This window comes from Malurus melanocephalus, unplaced genomic scaffold, assembly GCF_030028575.1.
Source record: "Malurus melanocephalus ecotype Western Australia unplaced genomic scaffold, MMel_1.1 scaffold_28, whole genome shotgun sequence".
NCBI classification, from domain to species: domain Eukaryota; kingdom Metazoa; phylum Chordata; class Aves; order Passeriformes; family Maluridae; genus Malurus; species Malurus melanocephalus.
Window position 1 is genome coordinate 3,834,446 of NW_026623260.1, and position 24,874 is coordinate 3,859,319.

At 37.5% G+C, this 24,874-nt stretch overlaps 2 protein-coding genes across 4 annotated transcripts in view; one reads left to right on the plus strand and one right to left on the minus strand.

The window, feature by feature from the left end:
• AK5 (adenylate kinase 5) overlaps positions 1–3,304 on the plus strand; it is a 79,506-nt gene extending 76,202 nt beyond the window's left edge. The window contains exon 14 of the mRNA XM_057363567.1: positions 2,292–3,304. Coding sequence (XP_057219550.1) covers positions 2,292–2,402 — 111 coding nt within the window. The 3' untranslated portion in view covers positions 2,403–3,304. The remainder of the gene's footprint in view (positions 1–2,291) is intronic.
• Positions 3,305–3,574: 270 nt separating this feature from the next.
• Positions 3,575–24,874, minus strand: part of ZZZ3 (zinc finger ZZ-type containing 3) — a 57,741-nt gene continuing 36,441 nt past the window's right edge. For 2 of the 3 annotated variants that reach the window (XM_057363564.1, XM_057363565.1), the window contains exons 4-13: positions 20,172–20,310; positions 18,677–18,824; positions 18,477–18,595; positions 18,112–18,183; positions 17,837–17,938; positions 16,731–16,826; positions 12,415–12,567; positions 9,870–10,004; positions 7,215–7,315; positions 3,575–6,848 (exon numbers count right to left, since the gene is read on the minus strand). In XM_057363564.1, coding sequence (XP_057219547.1) covers positions 6,704–6,848; positions 7,215–7,315; positions 9,870–10,004; positions 12,415–12,567; positions 16,731–16,826; positions 17,837–17,938; positions 18,112–18,183; positions 18,477–18,595; positions 18,677–18,824; positions 20,172–20,310 — 1,210 coding nt within the window. In that variant the 3' untranslated portion in view covers positions 3,575–6,703. The remainder of the gene's footprint in view (positions 6,849–7,214; positions 7,316–9,869; positions 10,005–12,414; positions 12,568–16,730; positions 16,827–17,836; positions 17,939–18,111; positions 18,184–18,476; positions 18,596–18,676; positions 18,825–20,171; positions 20,311–24,874) is intronic. The other variant, XM_057363566.1, reaches the window with a different exon arrangement.

Genomic DNA, 24,874 nt, shown 5'->3' on the forward strand with positions numbered 1-24,874 from the left:
ACTAGATATGAATTATTGGCACATTAARTTAGTTTTGTGCCACGATGTTAAGTTAGTTTTATGAATTGGACCTTTGTTATTTAGGAGGCCAACATTGGAAGCACTGGGGCTGTCATTAGTCAGGCCCATCCATATTTTATTGGTACTGTCAGGAAGTCAGCATTCCAGCCCATCGTAAAGGGTGGCAATTTCCCTGCTTACAGAACTAATTCTTCATCACAACTCCTTAGATCTAGACCTGAGTATCAGTCCCAGTTCTGAAGAGGTCACCAAAAAGCCAGTGGCAATCAGCTGTGCTGATAAGGTTATATCAGACAATGCAGAAATATTTATGAAGTAAGGAGATAACARAAATACATATTAACACAAGAGAGCTTTGAAATTGCTGCGGCCTTCACCCTGTGTGCAGTGTATTTCCTGCAGTGTATTTCCTGTGGGATAGCCATAAGAAAATAGTTGTCTTGGCAGTTGAGACAGGCAAAACAAGCTGTTTTACAGCAGCTGAGATGGGAGTTTCTGGTTTTATGTTAACTGGAGAAGGTAGACCTTTAGTCCAGAATGGTTCACCACTCCCATTTTCTCTTTGCTACCCATAAGTACCCCTCCCACTCCTAAATGCTTTTAGTCCATGGCACAAATCTTCTGAAAGATGTGTAGCCCTTGTGGCAGAACTGTCCTTTCTAAGGCCCTGCCTCACTCTACAAAAGGCGGCAGCAGCAGCAGATGCCAGGGGATAGTGAGGAAGGGCAAGGGACCGTGCTCCTGCAGCTGGCCAGGAGAACTGAGGGGACTGACACTGTCACACATCCCTGCAAAGGGCCCGAGGGGACCGGCYCCAGTCAGGCAGGGCTCCCTAAAGGCTGGCCAGGCTGGTTATCCAGCCCTGGAACTCTGTGTGTGGAACAGGCTGTGTGCCAGCACTTCCGACAGGAGGCCACACAGACCAAASTTTGCAGCATCTGCAGATGCCACCATGAGCAAAACTGAGCTAYGGAGAGTGCCTGCAGCCCCTGCTGGATCTGTGCAGGGAGCAGCTGTGACTCCCACACGAGACTCAGCACCAAGGCACTCAGACGTACATGGAGTGCAGTCAGCTGTACAGGAGCTGGCTGCAAGACARCGCTGCATCTGAGCAGAATTTCTTAGCCAATTTAAAAAATACATTTATCTGAATATGAAACTCCTTTAATTCTCCTGCAGACCAAAGAGATGGCAGAAAGTATGGCAGGAATGTCCCCTTCAAACACTACAGTTGTCTGGTATTCTAGTCAGCAACTTGGAGATGAAAATGCAGCCGTTCAGAAAAAGATCCTTTGGCAAAGTTGTCATGGGTCCATTTAATCTTGTGCAAACTCGATGTGACGCAGGCATGAAAGACTGAGCATGGAGAAGCAGAGAAGCTTGTTTGTGAGGAAAGACCAAAGCTCTTTGAGGAAGGGAATAACCAGCAGATGCATCTGCATGGTAAACACAGCCAGTGTGAATGCTGCTTCAGTTGTTYCTCTGCTGTGAGGGCAAAAGACAGMTCTCCTTCCTCCAGTGTCACTGCACAGGATGGACATGAAACTCATTGCTCAAAACAGCTCAGCTCTGCCTCSTTTTCCAGAAAACAGAGACAAGTATTATTAGCTGCAAATGTCATTCCTCTGTGCTGGAATGCAGCTGTCCCTTCCTCAGCATAGGAAAGTAAACTGGTCTTGTTTTTGTGAAGTACAGTCATGAAAAATAACTTGATTAGAAAACTGAATCTTTGCGGTGTTTAAGAAAAAAAAATCTCTTCAATGAAAGTTCAGTTCTTATACCACAAAAGCGGTGCCCCTATAAAAGATAGGGGCAAAGGATGTCACAAAACCACAACCAGTTCACCGAGCTTCCAAATACAAATGCACAGAAACACTTGGATTTGCCAAGCTGCTGTGGAGTGGCCAATACCCACAGTGCTGTGCAGCCCTTCAGAATGACCTCTACAGGTTGGAGTGATGGGCTAAGACCTTTGGCAACTGTTTTGTATCAAAGGTGTGATTTGATTTTATTTTGAAACACGAGTTTTGAGTTTAAGTTCCTTCACTTGACTAATGTGCKTTGCAAGCCTGCAGAACCTTCTTACATAAATCTGTGGAAATGAGTAATTTGGTTTATTGAAGCTGCTTCTCTACATTTGAATGCTTCCACCATGAAGAACAATATTATTATCATTTTATATTAGACCAGGTTTTTGTATCATAGTTTAAATTCTGAGATAATTCTTTGTAACTCAAATTAATCAAAACTGTTTTTTTCCTGCTTTGCAGGTTGATGCAGAAGGAACACAAGAGGATGTTTTTCTGGAAATCTGCAAGACAATTGACTCTTTTCTGAAAAAGGAAGAGGCAGCATTTTCTTTTTCACCAGAAATGCAGTAATGGTGTGTCATGGTTTCTACACAGCCTCGCCCACGTGCACCCCACAGCCATGATTTGCTGGTCAAAGCAGTGCTGCTTTCTTGAGAGGTATCTGGAATTTGTGCATGTGGTGTCACTCTAGATGCAATCTTTGTTCTGACAGTACACTCAACAGAAAGTGGTCTGTTTGCTAAGCCCACTCTAAGAACTCTATTTTGTTTTCTTGGGTGTTTGCTCTTCACGGGTTAAAAGCAGCGAGGCGAGCAGCAGCTCTGGTTTGTATTTCATGGTCACACACGTTCCATGGGAAATGAGACAGTGCCTGGCCAGCAGGGAGCTCTCCACCCACCTCAGTCACTGTCCAGCACACCCACATTAGGGTTACTAATTACTATTACAAGTTTCCCATTGGTTGTTAYTTTCTTTCAATTAACAGTATTAATTTTTGTGATGTCACTTAGCTTGTTCCTGGGCTTTAGTGAYTAAAACCTGTTGTCTGTAACACGCAGCTCTAAGAGAGCTGGAATTAGTCAGACTAAAAGTTAAAATAAACTTTTCACACCTCCCCAGAACACTATTGCAAGGAGAAAAATTAATTGAAAATACAGTTGAATGTTGTGGAAGTCTGTCAATCCATTAYTGGGGAGCAGACACCATTTTTGAGACAGTCTTGTCTTCTGCTGGGAATGGTTTTATAACTGRCTTCCCAGTTTTGTGAGCTGAGAATGATGATTGTATTGTGTTGTTAAATGTGCAATCCAGTAATGATCCATATTAACAGCAGTTGTACTATAGCTATTAAAGTCTGTATGTAAAGTTGATTATGAGCCAGAACATCTCATGTCATCTTTAAATTACACTTCAAGAGTATTTCAAATGCAAAATTCAGATCATCATCTTGTCTTGTACTGGCATTGCCAAACTTGGGGGGGGACGGGTGGGGTGGGGAAACCAACAAAAAAGGAAAATGTCAGGGATTATTTGATTCATGTTGCTTGCACCTTTAGTAAGCCATTTATCTGTAATCTGCCAAGAAGGTCTGTAAAAGTCATATTGTATTTYCATTAGGTTAACCAAAGTATTGTGGAGTTTCTTTGATATACTGACAGCTAAATAAAAGCTTGTTTGACATTCCTGTAAAGTAACTGCATCCTCTTACTGGAACTACTGAATGAATTCACAGTAAAAGCGGGTTGCATGATTGCTCGTACTGTCAAAGGTGTACTTTATGCAGATTTGCATTTTTAAAGTTACCTTTCTTGTAATGAAGACATAATAACAAATAAAACATGTACAAAAATGAGGAGTAATGATTTCTGTTACAGTATATGTGGGTTTAATCCTTTTCAAAGCACAGTACATGACTTGAAAATATAGCTCAAATCAGCATGCTTACAGAGTGTCCTTTTTCCAATCAGGGCAGATTCTTCCGTTTCCTTTTCTTCCTTAGCATTTGCCCTGTAGATGCTAATTCAATTACTTTTTAGGGTCTGTTTTACGTATGTTCTTATCCTTCATATCCTGGATGTTCCTTCTTTCCTGGGTCCTTCTATAGCCTACATTTTACCTCGGATGCTGTGGGAAGTGCTTCTCCAGCTCCAGCCATTGCCATTGAGCAGCAGCAGCAGCAGCATCTGCAGTACCATCAGCTCGGGAGAGCAGCCCTGGCTACACCAGCCCTGGYGCTCCAGCAGCTGCTGCTGGAGTCGCTTCCTTTTAAAAGCACAATACTCTGGAGTTACCACCAAGTTGCAAATTCATCTGGGTAGGTTTTCTGGAGTATTTTCTGTGATTTCTAATTACAGTAGAAGTTATAAAGTGTGGAGTCTCATACTTGTGCAGGATGGGAACAAAGGCAACAATCAGCTGCTATTTTGTTGGGTTTTTTAAAATCAAATTACAAAAATTGTTTACCATACACTTTAATTTTTCTTTCTGCTTCTTCTGTCTTTTCTGTGGAAAAAACCAAAAAAACCCCCATGCTTAATTTGGTGTATGTGCATTAGATACCTATTTGCATACATTCATAATGTATGCAGGAGAAACAGCATGCATAGGGAAACATTTATACATATTCAATAAAAGAGAACTTAACCAAGACATTTCTTTCTTGGGTGATTCAGACTCAAAATTATCCTTTGGCTTCCAATCTTCCAATTTCAACAATACCATGATTTTTTTTCTTTCCAAGGTATCCTAAATTGATGACTGAATATCTTCTCTAATTTACTTCTCTTACTTTATACCAATTTTTTTTTCAGGATGTTAACAGAAAATGAGTGTTACCACAGATCCTCTTCCTGATGATACACCTTCACCAACTCTAGTTTCCCATAAAGAGCATGAATGATGTGAAATACATTTTTATGGTATTAGAACGCCTCTCAGAGCAGTATCGTTTCCAATTAAAACTAAAATACATCATGTGAGTTGTGTTGTATTTTTTAAGGTTTATTAAATTTATCTAAGTATATGAGATCCGTGAGATATGTTTACATATGATACTTGCTCAGTGTTTTAGTAACTGTACTGCATTACTTTCTAAATAGATTAAATGCCTAAATTTTTCTTCTGAAGCAAAAAATAGCTACACCTAAAGTTATTGCAAAAATTAATACTGATCAATTTATAATTAAAGTTATTAGGTGCAGCCAGCCAATTATCCTCCTTATTGCCATCTTTTAAAGTCAAATTCATTTATTTTCTAGCTAATTGCTCTGAGTATTCTAGTTTCAAAGCAACTGGAAGTCTATTACAGTTATAAAAKAATCAAGTGTTTCTGAATCACAAGCTATACATTTCAATAAAAAATATATTAAGTAAAATATGTCACAATAATTACAAAGCTTCTCAGACAATGGTATACACYGTACCAAGGCTACTAAAATCTGGATTTTCTGTGGTCTGACAAAGAAGTCTGTGAGTAAGGTAGGAGAGGAGTGGAATGCTAATCCTGCCAAGGCCAGGGCGGTTCAGAATGCAGAGCACCCCCAGCCCTTGCAGCGAGCAGAGGAGGCGCTGGGCATCGCACGGGGCTGCACAGAGAGTGCTCTGTGACGGATCCAAACGTCCTGGAAACGCTTTCCATCTGGATTAAAAAGTCAGAACTACACAGAAAGGAAGTCACAGCAAGCATTCTATATATAAACAGACTGTATCCACATAGTTTATTTCTCACAGTTCTCCTGACAATTGAACATTATTTAAGAACATACTGTATACACAGATAAGAAGAAACATACAAAATGTTTTAAATGATGCACAACAAAATCCAGCAGTATAAAAGAATGCATGTGAACCCTTGCTCACTGCTCAGGCTAAATTTAATCACTGTTTAAATAGTAATAAAAATACAATCTTTCATGGATCTTGTGCAGACTACAAAAGAGGAAAAATTATTACCATATATATGATTTATATTAGGCAGTTTTCTTTGATGAGTTGCACTAACAACTCCAAATACAGAGGCAGAAGGCTGTGTATTTTATTTTAAAGGAGTTAATGTTGAGTATTAGAGACTTTACACAGTTACTAGCACTGGCACTTTTCACCATATTTTGTACACATCACATGATCATCTTATATAACATTACATTTAAAAAATATATCTGAGTGACAATTTTATAACATTCACACACCATGAGCTGGTTAAGGAAGCAATGCCACAGTTGCCCCCTGTAGTGCTTCACTGTTGGTAAATAGAGTTTGTCGTGGTTTTAAAAAAAAATTTAAAAATTGAAGGTCAACATGATTAAGCAGCTCTGATTTAATAAAGGCCTGTAGCCAACCATCGCCGAGACAGTGAGTATTTTTAGAGTACAGCCTAGAAGCAAACACTGTCATTGGTTAAAACCTTGCCTAAAGAAGTCAGTTACTGTGCTGAAAACTATTTCACAACAAAACTGCAAGCTACTAAACTGTTTTTATATAAATACTTCATCTCCTCTGGATCTCATTATAACCAAGTTCTTCGAAGCCTTTGGAATTTACTCTATCTTTAATGTGTGCTCTCATTTCTGGCTCACCCTTTTGTATGTTTTTCTTTTGTTTAGATTCACCACCTAAAAGTGACTAATGTGGTGAAAGAAAAGTCTCCCAGTGAAACCTTCTGCACACTAGGAATGTTCAGCTGCTGTTCAGTGATCTAGAACCATGACAGCTCAAAGCTGTAGTTTGACAAGTACACCCAGGAAGCTGTCATGCTGTGAGTGACATTTCAGGGAAAGCAGAGTCTTTCCAAAATGTGCACAGAATTAACAATGGTGCCATTGTTATTTTTCAAAGAGGATAGTAAACCCAAGATGGTAGATCTGCTTCCCATGTCATCTATTTGCTGGAAAGTAGTTTGGGTCAAGATAATTGTAACTGGTGCCCTGGGACATGCAGTAGTCTCTGTCTAAAAATGTCTCTGCTCTGTAAATAGGTTCTAACTGGTGATCTTCCTTATGAATCTCTGTTTCATGCAGACTGCAAGGGAAAGAAAAAGATAACAGTTTAAAAGTCAAATATTTKCCTTATCTTTAACTTTCAGAAACAGTGATCATACGAACAGATTCATATCAAACTGGATAGCAATTCATTCATAAAGTCTAATTCCCCCCTCTATTTAACTGTACCAAACCTATCTGTTCACTGTATTAAAAAGAATCATACATCCAGAATTTGCTAACAAAATGTATCTCCCACAAATAGRTGCTAAATTATCTTCCACTTTACCCAACACAGGATGTGTCCTATGCTGRAGAAAAGATACCCACCCTACATGGTAATTACGCAGTAAAGAGATTCAATCTAATGAGAARTAACAAGCAGAAGCACAAGTAGACTGCTCACCAGTCAGAACACGAATCACAGAAATCCAAGGACATTTCTTGAGGGCAATCTTGGCAGTGCCACCGAACACCCTGGATAGGTTCAATCCCGCAGTTATCACACTGTGGAGCAGATGGAAGAGCACTGAGGAAACTGCAACTAGAGGCACTTGCACCAATTTACCCCATGGAAATCTCTGCATTCCTGTGTTACTGCCACACTGCTGAACTCTCCTCACTACAGACCTCAATGCACTCGTGGAGAAAAGTCCTCATTCTCTAGGAGAGGCCCTCCAGAGCCCTGAGGATCCATTCAAGCTTTTCCTTTGTTCCCGCTCCCCAAATGCTCCATCTTGGCATTATCCTGCTCAAGAAAAGCAGCCCAGCCCTGCCTGCAGACACTGCTTATCCTCAGGTGGCTCTGAGCTGCTGTGACACAGCACAAGATGTCTCATAAATCCAGCCACAGGAAATGTCAGACCTTCCAYGGCAGAAGGGAGCTGTAAGACCAGACCAGCAGAGCTTGTTGGGAGGCTGCTGGAGGGCTGTGGATCAGGGCACAACAGGGCAGAGTGATGCACTTCCCAACTCAGGAAARGTGGTAACACATCATAGGTGGGCTGGAACTAAAGGCAGGGGGCTGGCAAGGAAGGGGAGTAACTTGTTCAGAGAAGGAAACAGACCTAGAACTAAAACTGAGCAAGCAGACAAGAACTAATCCCAAGAAGAATCAGAGACAACACAAAAGCAAAGTGCCAGAGTGTGGCAAGAAGAGGGAAAAAAAAGTAAAAGCAAAACATGAAAGACTAGATGAAAAACTGACAATGAATTTTAGAGAAGAGGGGCAGAAATGCAAAAATATTTCATAAAAGAAACGAAGAAAATGGGACTTGCAGGCAAGGGCAGCTTTTCAAAAATCTGAACTAAGAAGAGTGCTGCAGAGACAGGACTGAAAAGGRAAAAGAAATGTGGGAAACAAGCCTGTGCTCCCATAGCTCATCCTCCATCCATCTATCAGAACCTGAAGTTCTCTTCAGCATCTGTGGAACCCACTGGTATAGCAGCTGCTCCTGCCACCACTGATGCACTCAGGGATACAAACACCTTACACACAGAGCTGCCACAGCTGCAACCCTTCCTTCCACAGATGGCTGAGTTTGAGGGCTCATAATGAGAGAGACTCAGCATACCAARAGCTGTTCTTTGAAAAGAGCAAGTTCAGAATAATGCTAGAACTTAAAAAAAAAGGGAATTTGAGAACCAACACAGTGGAAACCCTTGACCTTAATTTTTGTGCTCCAGCTCCCCTCTGCCCTGTGAAACAGAAATAATGCTGTGCCTTTCATTTCATAATGAAGAAAAGAAGTATCTGCAAATTGCTCTGATATTATAGCACTGAAAGCCATAAAAAGCCCACAAGGGATTCAATAATTCAATATTCAAAGCACAGGTTGAATAATGTGTAGTAAATGAGGCCGAAGGCTGTGCACAACCAAAACTGCTCTCAATGGCTGCTTATTAGGTGAGCTCTGTCCAGCCCATGGACTGAACAAATTTCCTGAGGGAAAGCTGATAATCACCTGATTTCACTGTTTACTGTAATGCATAATATAATCAGACTCAAATGCAAAGAAACTTTCAAACTTCAAATGCTTGACACTGTCTAATGCCAATTTACTTCTCAGAATAATTTYATGTAAAAAAAGCAATCTGTTTGTTCAAGTCTGGTCTGCCTGATTAAAGTTTGACTTTTTGGGGAGGAAGAAAATGCTAATTTTAAAAATCCCCATACAATGAAACACCAAACACACCATGCTAACTAAAACCAATAATAAAAAGCACCTTGTTGGTCTGATAACTAGTCTGTCTGTCAGTATCAACTGACAAGACTGTCTTAACTTTACAGACAATTTGAAGAGAACCTTAAACGATCTTTATCATAAACTATTCTTATRTAAATGGATATTAGAAAACAAATCTATAACACTAGACAAGGTGAAGAAACTGTTCCAACAGTCACAGCAACCAGTTAGACACAAAAWCCCTTGCAAACCAGAAAATAGGATTTCGAGAATGCTCTTTCTTTCATGTTGCCTGCTAATGGTTGTTACTGGGACAACACATCAGTTTAACTTAATGTTTATTTTCCTAATTTTACATAACATTGGTTTGYGCCCTTGCTTCAACTTCTGTCAGTTATCATTTGATGGGATTGTGAAGTTGCTACAAAATAAAAAAGTTATTAATCTATTACTCTTATTCAAAATCTCTGTCCCTTCTTTGGCCTCAGGTGGAGGCAAAATGAGTCCAAATTCATAACTGGAAAACTATCATTAATGAATCACTGTCAAAACAGAATGTATTTATGATTGTATCATAAATGTATCATTATTTAACAAGGCTCTAATACAAGCTGTATTTTCATAATGTGGTGAGAAAAAGACAGAATGTTTATTAATTTCCACATAACATCAGCATTCAGCAAAAGCTGGACTACCAGAAAGAGTGAATTATGTGGGCTGTTTTTCTAAAAGAAAATGAGAGAAAACAGACACAGTGAACAAGAATAAGGAACCAAACTTGCTGTATTATACAAAATCTTTTCAGGAAATTCAAACCATGTTCTCTTGGAAAACTTGTAAATTCTACTGAGTAACAGAACACCTCTTACACTCACCTTGAATCCCACATGCTGCACAAACCCACTTTCTGCATGCATCTGCTGGAGTTTCTGTTTCTTCAATTTTTTAAACTCTAACAGTTCTTTGTATTCGGGTAAYTCTCGGTATGTTACTGGAATACTCTCTTCATCCTGTTCAAGGTAAAGAAAACACAGAAAAATATTCTTACKGTAGGAATACAGTAACTAGTAAGACTTACATTTGTTCCATAAATCACTCTGTATGATTAGTAATGCTTAAGAAAATGATGGCAATATATTCTAATGTACTGGGAAAATATTTTTAAAAACATAAGACTCCCCCTACCTGGTATTTACTTCTCACCTTTACTCATAAGACTATAACGTGATGGGAACCATCATGCCACGACTGAAAGAGTAGAATTTTCAGAGTTATCCAACTCCCTTATCTCTTAATTTTTAGAAGCTGTTAAGAGACAGTAGACTGCTGTTTTTCATAAATTATGAAGCAGTTTGTCTCCCTAAGGGCCAGTGCAGACATCTTTGCCAGAAATGCACAACAAACAGTTCTCTCTTTGAAAAAGACACACGATTCCCGTTTTTTCTCATGCAGTTTCCTTCAACAAAGGTTGAGGGTCTGTTATGAGAGGACTRAAGCTCTAATTCTAGTTCAGATGCTCATTTCAAGGTGATGATTTTATTGTAGCAGCCGTAGCTGGTAGATGTCACCTGTTTTCAAAGATGACAAGTCCTACGGCTGTCGAGCAGTTTTCACATCCTACACTGCACAGGAAAATTCAGGTAGGGAAAACAACTACAAGACAGTGAWTAAAATTCTTCTAATGTAGTCTAAACGTGTAATTTCGATTTCTTTTTATAAATCAGTGAAGATTGAAGATTCTGTATTATTTAGTAAGTTTATTAAAGGAAGTGAGGGAAGAGGTTTATTACTTTTCTGAAAGGCCTTATCAATTATTTAACTGTAATTATGAGCCTGTATAAAGGACTAGACTGCAAACCTTCAGARAAGTTTTGGCTAAATGACACCATTTAATTGTATGGTGATAAGCCTACATTCTCTGAAATATAAAACAAGGATTCACCTTCCATACAAATCTTGAGTTTTTTTAAGAAAAACTGCATGTCACAAAACAACAGTATACTGAATAAAGTATGCTTCAACAGTTCCCTGTGTGTACAAATAATTCTGGAATAGTAAGTAGCTGTGTTCTAGAATAATTARGATTACTCACAAATTTAAGGAATCATAACTGAAAAGTAAATGAACTCTGTTAGGAACAGTGGGTTTTCACTTGGAAATAACTCATTTATAGCAAAATATAAATTTTCAGGAACAGTTATAACTGGTAATAATCAGGCAAAATTTTTTGTTTACACAGGRAAAACATTATTAGTTAGGATACCGTGGCAAAACCAAAATGGTTCTCTAAACTGTTCAGAACAATTAGAAAACATGTACTTAAAAAACAATACAGAATGGAAGCATGTTTGCTCAAAAACAGTTCCATTGAATGTTTTCTAATATGCATTTTGCTTTCCAGGCCTTTTAAGATTCTTACTGGAATAAGCAAAGTTATCAGGAATGTCTGTGGATGAGCTGAAAGAGCATAAGAGACAGAAGACATAACATGAGTGAAGATGGGATTTAAGACTGGGAAATAGATAAGTAAATTTAATAATTAGGGAAGACTATGCAGTGCAGGTAAAAAAGTCAAGAAAGAAAATGAATGGACTTATAGTGGGTGGCCTCAATACTTCTGTTATRCAACAGGCTTTCCACACACAAGATGTCACTAGGCTCACAAAAAAAAAAAAAAATTAACAAGTCAGGCTCTTTAATCTAAGCACAGGAACACCACAGTGATTCACACCAGCTGTGAAACTTGTCCAGCTCCCAAGCAGTAGGATACAGTCCCTCTATAATTCTGTATGGAAATGGGAATGACGTACGTCTAAATTCCTGTAGTATTACTGCATGTGATAAATTAGGAAAGTAGCACACTCCATGATGTAGCAATTTACTGGGTTAGGATGTCTACTAGAATTTGCCTCTAAGAATACATAAATTTGCTTGTTGATTGACAATTCAGTCTGTTAGTTCACACTTTGAAGTGGATTTTACAAAATCCATAATTAATTCAGCCAGTAAAAGATAAAAAAAAGCAACGATGTCAATAGCACTTGAATTTTACCAGAGCTCTTTGTAACCTTTCTAAAACACATCTTCAACCAGAATCCCAACTTTATCATTTACATGATTTTCAACCCTATCTCATGCCAGATCACTTTTTWAAAATATGCAACTAAAACTTTGTAGAGGTATTTCAGGACAAAACCACTACTGACTTACAGACTTCCTTCCTGATTTGGTCTGAATTTTTCACTGTTGGAGTCTGTTATATTAATGATGTATTTATAATTCAAAATGGCTTGTGAATCTTACTACAATTTAATACTTCTATGATGATATTTAATGGTAAAGATGCCTAATCCTCTAAACACTAAACAAGGTCAAAGTGACAGCATGCCAGGCATTTTCTGACTGATTTAAATGACATACCGATACTTCCTCTTCTGCTGCAGTATCCATATGGCTGTGAAAACTGCATCTGTCGTCATCTTCATCCATATAAACTGGAGGTTCATGAGATGTCATGAAAGTTGAAGGTTTGAAAAGATGTTTATTTAAAGGATGTTGCCGTCTACTTGATGACTACAGTGAAAAAATGGTACATTTTAAAAACATTCCTTGGCTATTATTTAAATAAACCTCATTTATAAAACCTTGCCTGGAATTTGTTCTTTTRCACTAAATAATCTATCATACATCCAACTACTTATATTTCTGTATCACAGCCTCACACAGCTGGAATTCTCCCCCATAGCATGTGGAATCAAATGAACAGTCCAATATTTTGGTAAAAATGGAGCAAGAAAGAGCCCTTACTATAAAACCACTCCCATCTAAACAGATGAGGCTGACAGCAAAACAGAAAGTAAGGCTGGTACAATGCTRAAGACTGAGGACTGGAGAGTAAAAACATTAAAAAACTTCCAATATTGTAAGTGTGAGACTAAGAAAGGAAGTAATTTTGCACAGGTCCAATAGTCAAAAGGTCCATGCTTGACACTTATCAYCAACTTTGGTGCTTTAGAAAAAAAATCCAAGTCTAGACCTATTGTCCTGGTGCAGGAGAGATAAGGCAATTGCATCAAAAACAGGATGCTAAGAGCTACAAAGAACTGCTCTCTGAAAGTTCTTTTTCACTGCCACTGCATGAAAAAGGAACGTAAAAAAACATTAGATACATTACTCCATTAGTGCACATCTAAAAACTTTCAACTTTAATGCTGTCTGAAGGTGTAGAATGCATGCCAGTTTTAAAAGAGGCACTCAGTCTCTATTACTTATTCCCTAGTGGGAGAATATTAAATATCAAAAAGAAGAATTTGAGAATGAAACTGACTCAACCTCTTACTTAGCTACTTTCCAGACCAGCATTTTGACATTTTTAATGTTAAAACTTAAATTCCTCAACTTAAAAAAYCAAACAGTGTWAATCAAAAACATAAGCATGAAAAGTGTTTTTCCTAACAATCATAAAAGAGAGCATTGTTTTACACTGCTCATACAGCTAAAGCAAAAGGAATACTTGCAACAGTTAGTACTTTCTCCTTTTTTAATAAGATCTTATATCCCAAAAGGTTCTTCTATCAGTTACAAACCTGTAATACTATAGTACAACCATTTATCTCTAAAGAGGYATTCCATCTCTAAAGAGGGATGTACCATTATTTTACAGTTGTTCATGGTTTAAAAAGTAAAGGCACAGATGACACAAATAATTTAGATGGAACACATCTATGCAGACAGAAGTACCACCAGGAATTGAGATTGGTCTGCTCAGGCTTAAGGGAAGAGATGAAGTCTGCAGTAACAATTGGAAGATGGTACCTCTGATCTGCMGAACTACTGCAGTGCAAAAAACAAAATTATTTCTTCTAAGACTAATGCACTAYACCCACTGTATTGCATTTTTCCAATTTCTGCCTTATGATTACCAGCTACCTGTGTTTTGGTGATTTTACAGCTTCCCTTAAGATTTCAAACCTCTCTAAAATACTGCCATGTGTGAGGTTAAGATGGTATTTCAGCTTGAGCTGACACAGTGATTGACACTTTCTGTTAACAGAAAACAGATCTGCATTTAATACAGCTCTGGAATCAGGAAAGGAAAACTGCCTGTGCTTCTACAGCAGCACTGCCATGCATAACAGTGCTGTGACCTACAAATTGAACTGAGCATTTRAATTCTCCTCTTCTGGTGAAGAATGAACTAAAATACTACTTAAAAGCAGACAGTGACAGATCATTTTCCCTGTGGGAAATATATCTCCAGATTAAGCTTAAAAGCAGGTGCACTAATGATATTATGTAAGGATTAAATTGAAAATGATAAGCCATAATTGAAGAACTRGAGTTCTAAATCTCTGATCCAGTTTTATTTTCACCAGCAGTAGGTAATGGTTAAACAAGGAAATAAACTGATACATCCTGCTTAATTTCCTGCATAATTTGTTAGAAGAGACATATGTCATATGAGCAGATACACAAAGTAACTTCAAGCAGACATTGAAGAACTGATTAGGCTTCTAACCTCTCCAGTAACCATTTTAAAAATCCATCCTGAACATTCCCCATGGAGAAATGCATTTTCTTGTGAAGCATCCCTTTTGACACAAATCTTCATATTAAATATATCTATGTTTCTTTTTCCCCACAGGTATGTGCTGTAAGTATTAGCATCCAGTTTTCACACTGTATTACCAGCAATAAAGCAGATACACTGCAGTTACAGTGCACATGTACACTCGGTATCAAAATTAGGGCAAGCAGAACACAGGCATGACCCAGGCTTCCAAYAGCCCTTGCATTTCCTTTCTGCCACATTATGTTATCTCCACTGCAGACCTGGGAATAACTAACCTGGGATGGTGCTGTCCATCTGGGCTTTAAGTAGACAGCTCTATTAGCAGACTGAGAGCTCAATTTCTCCACATACACTGTTTGATTTTTTCATCTGCTGTATTTCTTACACAGGATACAAATGTAAAACAGAGATGCTGCTTAACACAAACCAGGGCACAACGACCTTACTCTTATGACCTGGCAGTAAKGATGTGAATCACACARCAAAAACTGATGTAAGTACTAGAGATGTTCTAGAYAGAAGCCTAAGAAAAATCTGTATATGGGACMATTACTGTTGCAGTATGAGAACGTTAAGAATTTTACAGAAAATACTTTTCACTCTTGGCTATACCAGATTTGTCCACAGTGGGATCACTGTTCATATTAGYGAAAAATAYRGTTCAAMTGTCCCACATCTACYGATTAAGTATTCCCACTGTTTATCRAATACAATGATCTGCTGCCTGGCAGCACTGGACACTTTCTGTAATKATGGCCTTTCCAATCAAAATTAACAGGAAAGAACTAAAGATGTGACCAAGATAATTTAAAGTGATACAATGACATAAAGGCCTCAAACAATTATAATTTTCAGAACTAAATTTTCAACACCTCTTGAAATCAGCCCCAGAGTATTATCATACTACAGAAATGAGCCCCAACTGTATCAGTAATTTGAAATTCTGACAGATAAATCTCCACAGCATTGAAAGTATCAATGTTCCCAGCTGGTTTTTGTTCTTCTGCCAGAAAGTACTTTTCCAATGGACAAGATGGCAGACAGGGTCACGTCTGCACCTTCCCTGCCTCTSTCTATAGAGCACAATAGAAGATTAAAACCATGGTGAAAATAAAATGGTATTACCATGATGGATGGCAAACTGGAAAGCCTCCAATACAAGCACTTATTGTTTGCAGTAACTTCATAGAATACTAGGAGACAAATAAGGGTGTGTAACACTTTTAAATCATTACACATGAACTGCAGCAGATCTTTTTGTATCAACCCACAGACAGCAACTTTTGTTTCCAGTCTTTCAAAGGACTAAATCTGCAGATTTGCCTTTTTGCAGAATCAGAGTGAAGTTTGCTCTACTCTTTATCAGAAAATATCATGGACACCTGAATGCAAAACAGTAATTTTACTTCACAAAATGCCACCGTAAGGGGGTTTGAAGAATTTCTGTAAATAACCGTGGAAACAAAAAAAACCAAACCCAACAAATAAAACTCCCATGAAACCTGAGACTGCCCTTTTCTACTGTCTCTGGTCTTTATTAGTACTCAAGACTGCCTCATTATTTAAATCACAATATGTGACTGGTTTGCACAGAAATCCAAGTCTCTTCTTTTGCAAATTAAATCTTTTGTGGCCACATTTKCTTCTCATCCATTCCAAGATCAGAAAAAGCATTGTATTTTAATGGGCATTTATATGACCATGSTATTTTAATTATCATGTTGCAAATCAAAATAAAACATGGTATTTCAATCTTAAGCCTATACCTGTGCTAATTCAGCATGCTCAGTTATACACAATTTTCTATGGTTTGATTAATTGGGAGGTTACAGTACAAAGTGAATTAAAGGGCTTCTTATCCTCTTCCAACAGGGTTTTCATTATCACTTCTTGATCAGTTATAGTAAACTTACAAATGAGGAAGAAGTACCCCAAAACCATCACTCAACCCTGTCAGTTCAGCCTGCAATCTGAACACTGCATATCCCCAAGAATGTCAATATGAAACCAGAATTCACATCCAATTCACTCCATAGTACTAATGGCAAAAGAAGAGGATTACTTCATTAAGCAACCTTATTAATCTATTAAAAGTATTAACAATTCTGACTCAGCTTGCATGTAAATGCAAACAGAAATAGAGAGTTCTGTAATATTGTCTCACCTTTTTGGAATATAAATATAAGTTTGGAGTTCTTCCTGGAACTGGAATACCAGCTTTAGTCAGTTTAATAAAATACTTTTGCACTCTACTGGCAACCTAGAAAAAAACAAGATGCAACAAATCGATGTCAAATCAATTGTGACTGGTCTTCACTCCAAAGTTTTGCCAGAATTGCTACATTGATCAAGAACAATAGGAAAAGAAATCCTCTGGATTCTACTTTGTGACAACTACTCTAGAGGATGCCTATCTTGCTGTGCTGCATTTGTACTATTTTCAGACATTTTGACAGCTTTCAGAGAAAAAAATTACCCTTCTTTAAACATACACAGAAAATCTTGCAAAAATTGTGATAGAAAGAACTTCAGTAGTTTGCTTCTTGCTGCAGCTAAACTCTTCTTAACAATGTTGGATACGTTACCCATAGTTAGCACAAAGTAAGCATGTTTCCATTTATGAAATAATTAAGCATGTCTGTTTTTTCAGGTGTGGAGAAATATAGATATGATCAGAAATGTGGTAATCTTGTATACTAAAGTACTTAACTATACTTTTATCTGCAAGCACACAACTGAAATAAATTAAAATACTGTAAACACAGAACATCAGCRTTTTTTACTTCTGGTCAAAATTGAGAGATTCCATCATTTTAAGGGAAAAATTCCAACAAGACAGATGCAGAAATAGTTGGTATCTCCCCATCTGTGTCCTTTAGTGGATCTCAGCACCAGTACAGAACTAATTCTTTTATGTTATTTACATGTCTGCCTGTTGTACAGTACTGAGGTGGGAACTCAGCATTCCAGTGTAACTCAGTCTGAGCCCAGCTGGTGTCACTACACTTGCTTAACAGAATTAAATGTGTGCTGTCAAAATCTAATGAACAATTAGGTCTGGCAGCTATGCAATGGCCTCTGGGGCACATTTAACATTCTTTATTTGAGATCCAGTGTAAGAGTTCCATTGTTATTGGTGAAATACAGGCCCTGCTGTTACATTTTTAGGACAAARTGATTACTGAAAACATACTGACTTTTCTTTACTGATATTGAAAAAAACAAAGAAAAGACAAGAGAGTACTTCTCAAAGTGTCTTCTACATGTTACCTGCTTTGCTGTTCTATTTCCCAGTTCATCTGCTATCTTCTGCCACCGTCGGGACTCTACTTCCTCTGGTGGATACTTCAAAAGCAATTGCTCAAGCTTTTTCTAAATCAACAGCGAGAAGGAATAAATAACATTTTTCTGAGTACWGGTATGAGTTGTCAAGTATCTAAATACAAGTGACCCTGATCTCCCAAGTGCTATAAACATTGTTACACAATTTGCTTTTATGCTCAGATATGTTAAGACAGCTACAAAATGGAAGAGTTTCCCCTTACCTGTTCCTCTACAGTCCACAGCTGGTTAAAAGTTTCAGGTTTGGTCTCATCGCAAAGTCGCCCTCTTATCATCTGCTCAAACACACATAAAATGGARTATGTGTTTAGAAAAATTATAGCTGGGATAATTGATTTGAACCCTCTACGTAAGTTAAACCAAAACCAAAYCAATGCACACAACTTCAGAACAAAATTTGCCTAAACCAACATTTAGTTCCAGGATTTGAGTACAGGAATGGCATGCCATCACCAATATGAATATTTGAAGTAACAGTTATGATATTCACAATCCATACTGAAAAAYAGAAAAAATTGCCAAAATTACTATTCTGTGATTTTTTTTTCCTCTCCTTTTGAACAACTACCTGTGGACGACTGTTTGTAGAACCTTCTGGACCATCACTTAAAGGCAAGACAGAGTACGAAATGGACTCTCCATCCTTCTTGGGATCCAAAGGACTTTTTGGTCTTGCAGGTATACCTACTGTGAGCAACACAAAGAAAGAGTTAATAAACTTCCAAACTGGACATTTCTTCCCTGTAACGTATGCCTACTTTCCTTTACCTTTGTCAAAAATCAGCTTCACTCTCCTACTGTTACGTTTTCGGTTTTTGAATTCCCTCTCAAAGTTTCCAAGGCTAGTGGTGTATTGGTCCCAGGCAATCTCAGGGAGCTGAACAACTCGCTGAGGAAATGGAAGACCCATATCAACCTGAAAAACAAGAATGGAAAGTAAAAAGCAATATTTAATGCTATCACTTTATATCCAAACAAAAACCTGCAAATACTGAAATGCTATAAAACCCAGTGCTGCTTCTCGTTTGACAGCAGAATGGAAAACCAGAATTTTTGAAGTGCCATGCAGCACACAGTCTTTTCAAAGAGGAGGTGAAATCTTTAAACAATAATACACAACAGTGCATATACAATATGCAGCGGCACGGTCAATGATGGCTTATTGAGCATGAAACTTTAAAGTGTGCATTTCACAGMTGAAATCGGGTGTTTGCAACTGACTGTTTTTTATTAAACCTAGCATTAGCTCAGGATCTGTACCTTTCTTAACCCAMGCACCCAAAACATTCATAGTTTTATCATCTGGTAAACCTCAACTCCTCGCATCAGAGAAATCTACGCCTATCTTCCACTCATTTCTGCCTAGAACAGAACCGTTGCAAAGCTCACCTCTATTTAAAGGCCAACTGAAAAGCTATCATTCCTTTGGTCCTTTTTGGAGAAAAAAACACCAGAARTACTTTCAACTGTCAATAGTATTGCCCCATAAAATGACTATCAAATGCAACCTCTTACATCATGCATGCTATTAACTCATCTCAAAACTTAGCAGAAAGACAACTACTGAAACCAAGGGGCTTASCTAGGTCTGACCTAGGTCTCTACAAACCTAGGAAAAGAGAACCATAATTTCATTCTTCACTGAAATACATGTTGTTATTGGACTAGAATGTAACTTTGTTTGCCAGTGGTAGATGCTGCAGAAATAAAGGATTCAAGCTGAAAACATTTTCCTTGTTACTACAGGGTTTTTTAAAAGCTTCAAAAGAAAGTATCTCCTTAAAGAAARGGACTGTCCTCTATCAGACAATATTCTGTTATCTGTAACTCAGGTATGTTTTCTAGTGTTCACTTTGGATTTGGGACGACCACATTTCCTGCTTTTTAAACTTACCCTACCCCATTCAAAACACAACATTTCATTTCTCAAATGAGAAAGATTAGACATTTTTGATCTGATATTCCAGTAACYTGTAGATTTCAAGCTCTCTTAAAATATCTACACTAAAATTAGAAATCTAAAACTTTCATTTCTACATACAAAAAAAATTGAAAGGAAGCATATCTGGTAAAATCATCGAAGACCTATTTTTCAGAGATCTATTAAGAAAGCAAAGGGCTATTTTTGSTCAGCAGTTAAAAGATTCTAAATTAATAATTTTTATGTAAGTAGATATATCTATTCTCCAATTTCTACAGACGATGAATTACTAGTTATTGAAAAAAATTCCAAGTAAGGCTTATGAAAAGTCCATAGAAATACCTTCTTCTGGAGTCTTTCCACAAATCCAATAGGATCTTTCAGTGCTTCTCTCTGGTGTCTGCCTAAACTTTCAAGGTCTTGAACTGCTTGAGTACGTTGAGCCTCGAGTACAGCAATCGTCTGTAACAGTCTCTGATAACTACAGAGACAAAGGAAAACATCTCACTGAATTTGCCTTTAAAAGTGACACCCCCATCTAAACACTAGTACCTACCAGATTTCATAGCTTATCTGAACCATTTCATAAACATTTTTATTGAATCATATTAAAATACATATTAAGTTTATTTTAAGAGTAWGTGAATTTATAAAAACTCATAAAGAAAAAAATATTTAACTCTCCAGTGGTTTCCTTTATGAATTCTATACTAGCTGAAACATCATGGTATCTGGGACAACCTATATTCATATTCTCAATAGCTATAACCAACAAGCTTTGCTTACAAAATTAAAAGTACCACAAACAAAAGGACCTAACTTCTCTTCCACTTCAACACCAGCTTCCTTCTATCCCACAGAATTCCTTCCTTCTATTCCACAGAATTTTAACATTTCACTCAGCCATCCAAAGGCTGGACAGGAATAGTTTAAAAACACAACATTTTGTAGAAGCCCCAACTTACAGCAGAATATGCGAATAATTTTTGAAATGTAACAACAAACCAAGGAATAAGTAATTTTCAAAATAAATACATAGAAACCAGATTCCCCTAAGAAAACAAAAGCTGAATAAAATCAGCATTCCCTCAAATGTGCCACACAATTCACACACAATTTGGACTTTCTATTTAACAGACACATTTGAGTGTCACTGATGTGACTGCCATGCCTGTACCCAGTAACGTGTGCTTCCCAAACTGTTTTTGATAAAGCTAACTCAGAGCCAGGAAACCATTTGACATTTTAACACAGCCTTTAAAAAACAGTAAACTACATGTAATACCTTTTATTAGCTTTAAAGTTACAGCTGCCCACTTCAGTTTCTGAAATCATGTAGTCACCCATGGCCCCTGTTGTTGCAAATTATTATGTATCAACTTTTTTCATGAAAATGTTTTCTGACATTTAACATTACAACAGTAATTCAGTTCAGCACAAAACAGACATACTAAAATCAGGTAAGAGTTGTTCACAACTACAGTATTTCAGTAATTTTTTTTTTCTATTTCCTTATTGCTAAAACAAAGACAAGCTTGGCACAATTAATTCCATGTGTTCTACAGAAAAGATCCAGAGGTTATTGAGGTAATTGAAGCTTTTCTAGTAATTGGGTAAGGCTTTAAGTGGAGGAAAGCGAACAATCTTAAGGCAAAATACAGGCYTTGTACCTTCAAGCATTTAAGCTTCTACCTGGACATTAACCTGTTGCCTCTGCATGAGAAAGAGTAATTTTCTTTCCACTCAAATATAAGATTTGCAAACATAAAATATAGCTATAYGTTCTGAAGTTTGAAACTAAAATAYTGAGCATGTTTAAAAACAGTATGACACAATTCTGTTATGAATTTATTACCTGCACATATTCAAGTTTACATGGAACTAAGACCTACGCTTGTTAAACAGGCCATTAATATTGAACAGTATTGAATATTTTCACTACTGGAAAAGTGCTCCAGTTTCTTCCAATCAAAACTGGCCTGAGACAACAGCACAGTTCAGATTGTTTCAGGCTGACAGGAGCCATCAGCTGTAGAATGAAGACCTTTACTCAGTCCTTACACACAGCACAGCTYTGTCTGCACCTCCGAGGCCCTGGGGGCTCCAGGGAAATCAGACAGGCAGGTGCCAACACCCCGCTGGAGATGCAGCTGTAACAACACASAACAGCTTAAGGATACCTGGGGAGAGGATTTACCCTGGGCAACAAAAAGCCTGTTTCCATCAGCAGGTGCCCAAACTCATGTTAGCAGAGCCACAGCAGCATGCTCAAATTTGTATCTAAGAAAAAGGCAGGTATTTATTTAACATTTTTTTTCTGAGACATTTTTCTTTATTTRTTCAAATTGAATTTAAGCAACTGATTTTCTAAATGAAATTGAAAGAAAGTAATAATTTAMTTTAAAACATGTAAATACACAGAAGTAAAAAGCAACCAAATGTTAGAGGTTTAAATGAAGCAATAATTTAATGATGATTCACATGTGTAAAGGAAAGGAAGAAATCATCTTAATGAGGCAGGCTTAAATAATTTAGTCTGAATGTAAAGAGATGAATTTGCATTTGGGGAAAATAACACAAAACCAAGAATATTCACCTTCAGTTACTTTCCTCACTAAAACATTCATGTGACCTCACTGAAGTGATCTTCATGGAATTAAGTAAAAATGCAAAAATGGCAGGATCATTCCAAAACATTTCAGATGACATTGATCTGTGGCAACAGAGCATTATAATGAAATAATTGGAGAAAAGGGGTTTTTGAACCAGCTGTTCAGACAAAAAAGTTTCTCAGTACTTCCCCAGTACCTGTGCTAAAAAATAGATTAACTTGAAGCTATTTACTTTAACTTCCATATCCAGTTCCTRTTAATGAATACATTCTGAAGCCCAAGAATAAGACTGCTGTTTCATCAAATCAGTATCAGAAGTATTGCAATACATAAAAATGGGGATTTTGGGACTTGTCACTGCCTGGGGAACAAACCCAAAAATTCTAGTCCTCAAACACATAGTTTGCATACTTCATATGCTGGAATTGCTGCAGAACTGCATTTTGCCCAAACCACTGCACATCCCTTTCAACTTCAACATGACTTTTCAGTGAGCTGCATCTCTGCACATAATCTTTTACGTTTCAAACAACTCCTGTTTCCACAAGATTGTGTAGGTTCTCAGGCCCTATATGACTTTAATAAAGCCAAGGATCTGTCTAAATAAATAGCAAGCTAAATAGTAACACACACTTTGAGCCCTTTCTTGAAGCCTCTGTGTGTTCTGGCCACTTAGTCTCAAATGTTATCATAATGCTTCTGCTGCATTACACAAAAATAATTTCCAGGACTATTTTCCAAAAAATATGGGTTGCAGTTTTACTCTCTGTCTTTCCAGGCTTATTGTAAGCAAGTATAATTCTGATCCAACTACCTCCTGCAGTTGTGTTGAAATTTTCCAAAACTGAAGACTAATAGAAGTTAAGAGAAAGTAGCCATGAATTTGTTGCAAAACCAGCTTCATTCTTCACTCAAGCACTCAAGCACCTCTGCATCATTCAACTACAGTTACATCATTTTCTCTGAAAGATCTGTCAGGAATTACCAAGGAAAATTGTCTCACATCCTTTGCCAAAATAAAACACACTCCTTCAACTATAAACACTTGAGTAAACTCATAGATCATGTCCTGTACACTGACTGAAGCTACACTTTMTCCTCAGTGCTAAATATGAACTTGYTAGCAYATACAAAAACCAAAGCTGTTATCTTYGCAGGAAAACTTTGACTCCAGARAATGTAATTCTGCTTCCAAAATCTCAGTACTGAAACACTCTTRCAATTTCTTAAATCATGTTAATTGCCAGGAATCTTCCGGCTGAACACTTGAATCATTCAGTATAGTACAGTATCTCTGCTGAAAAACCTTGATTAACACAGCTTTTTGAGGGACTTATATTTAAAAAAGGAAAGCTACTTCTTACAGATTGACACTGATCAGCAGGAATTCCTGCTGATTCAGTTCTTTTTTTTGCAGTGGTAAGTACTCCACTCTTTTGGATTGCTCTATGAAATAATGATCACAGAGCAGAGCCAGATTTCTGGAAGTCCTGCCATAAGCAATTAGTTCTTACACAATTAATTTCCATGAATCTTGTTCTAACACTGAATAGGGACACAGCAGCCTCCTCTCTTGCCTRTGACAAAACTTGAGAATCGCACAGCCATCGCTTCAATGAAACCTATGCCCATTCTGATCCAGTTTCCTGAAAAGCATTTCAAAATACTTTTCCTCTCCCTTCTTTCCATTCTAATAGCATTTATATTCCCAAATCAGAGTACCCAGAGCCACATCACAGATTTTATCTTCTCTGTGTCAGGACCTAACAGCAACCTTTAAGAAACACTGTATGAATGTGGAATCAATCTGCCATAACAGATGCATGTTTCTTAAGTTAACTCTTATTCTTCACACTAAATGACTTGACACTGACCTGTAAAAGGTCGTAACATTCAGCATTTTGAAATAAATAAATTTCATTTTTACAGTAAGAGTCTGTCAGTCACAGAKTCCCTCCTTGGTTTCTGCAGGCTTCCTCTCCCTTGAAGAGAAGAACATACTGTACTTTAAGCCTCAGTTAAATGAGTGATGTGAGCAACTGATACTACAAAATGAAGATTTTAACTTTTGGTAGCTAAATCAAATTAGTGGGTAAAATAAAGCGGCTGTTGACAACATACACACCCATAAGAAAAAAAATCTACTCCAAATCAATATCCAAAGTCACTTGAAATTACTTTGGCAACTGTATTTGCCTGACATCATTCAGTATCCTGAAAAGGTATGTACTTTGATGCCTAATTGAAAAGCAGTGGTTTATCCTCTTGACTTCTAAAATGCTGTGCAGCTGGTGGTCATCATTTTCCACTCCCAAAACTAACAGTGCTTCTCCAGTTATACAGTTCACAGTATGTTAAAATGGACAGTATCATCAATTCTGGGGGACTCTGACAATAAAAATGTGTACCACAATTTAGAAATACTCATCAGTT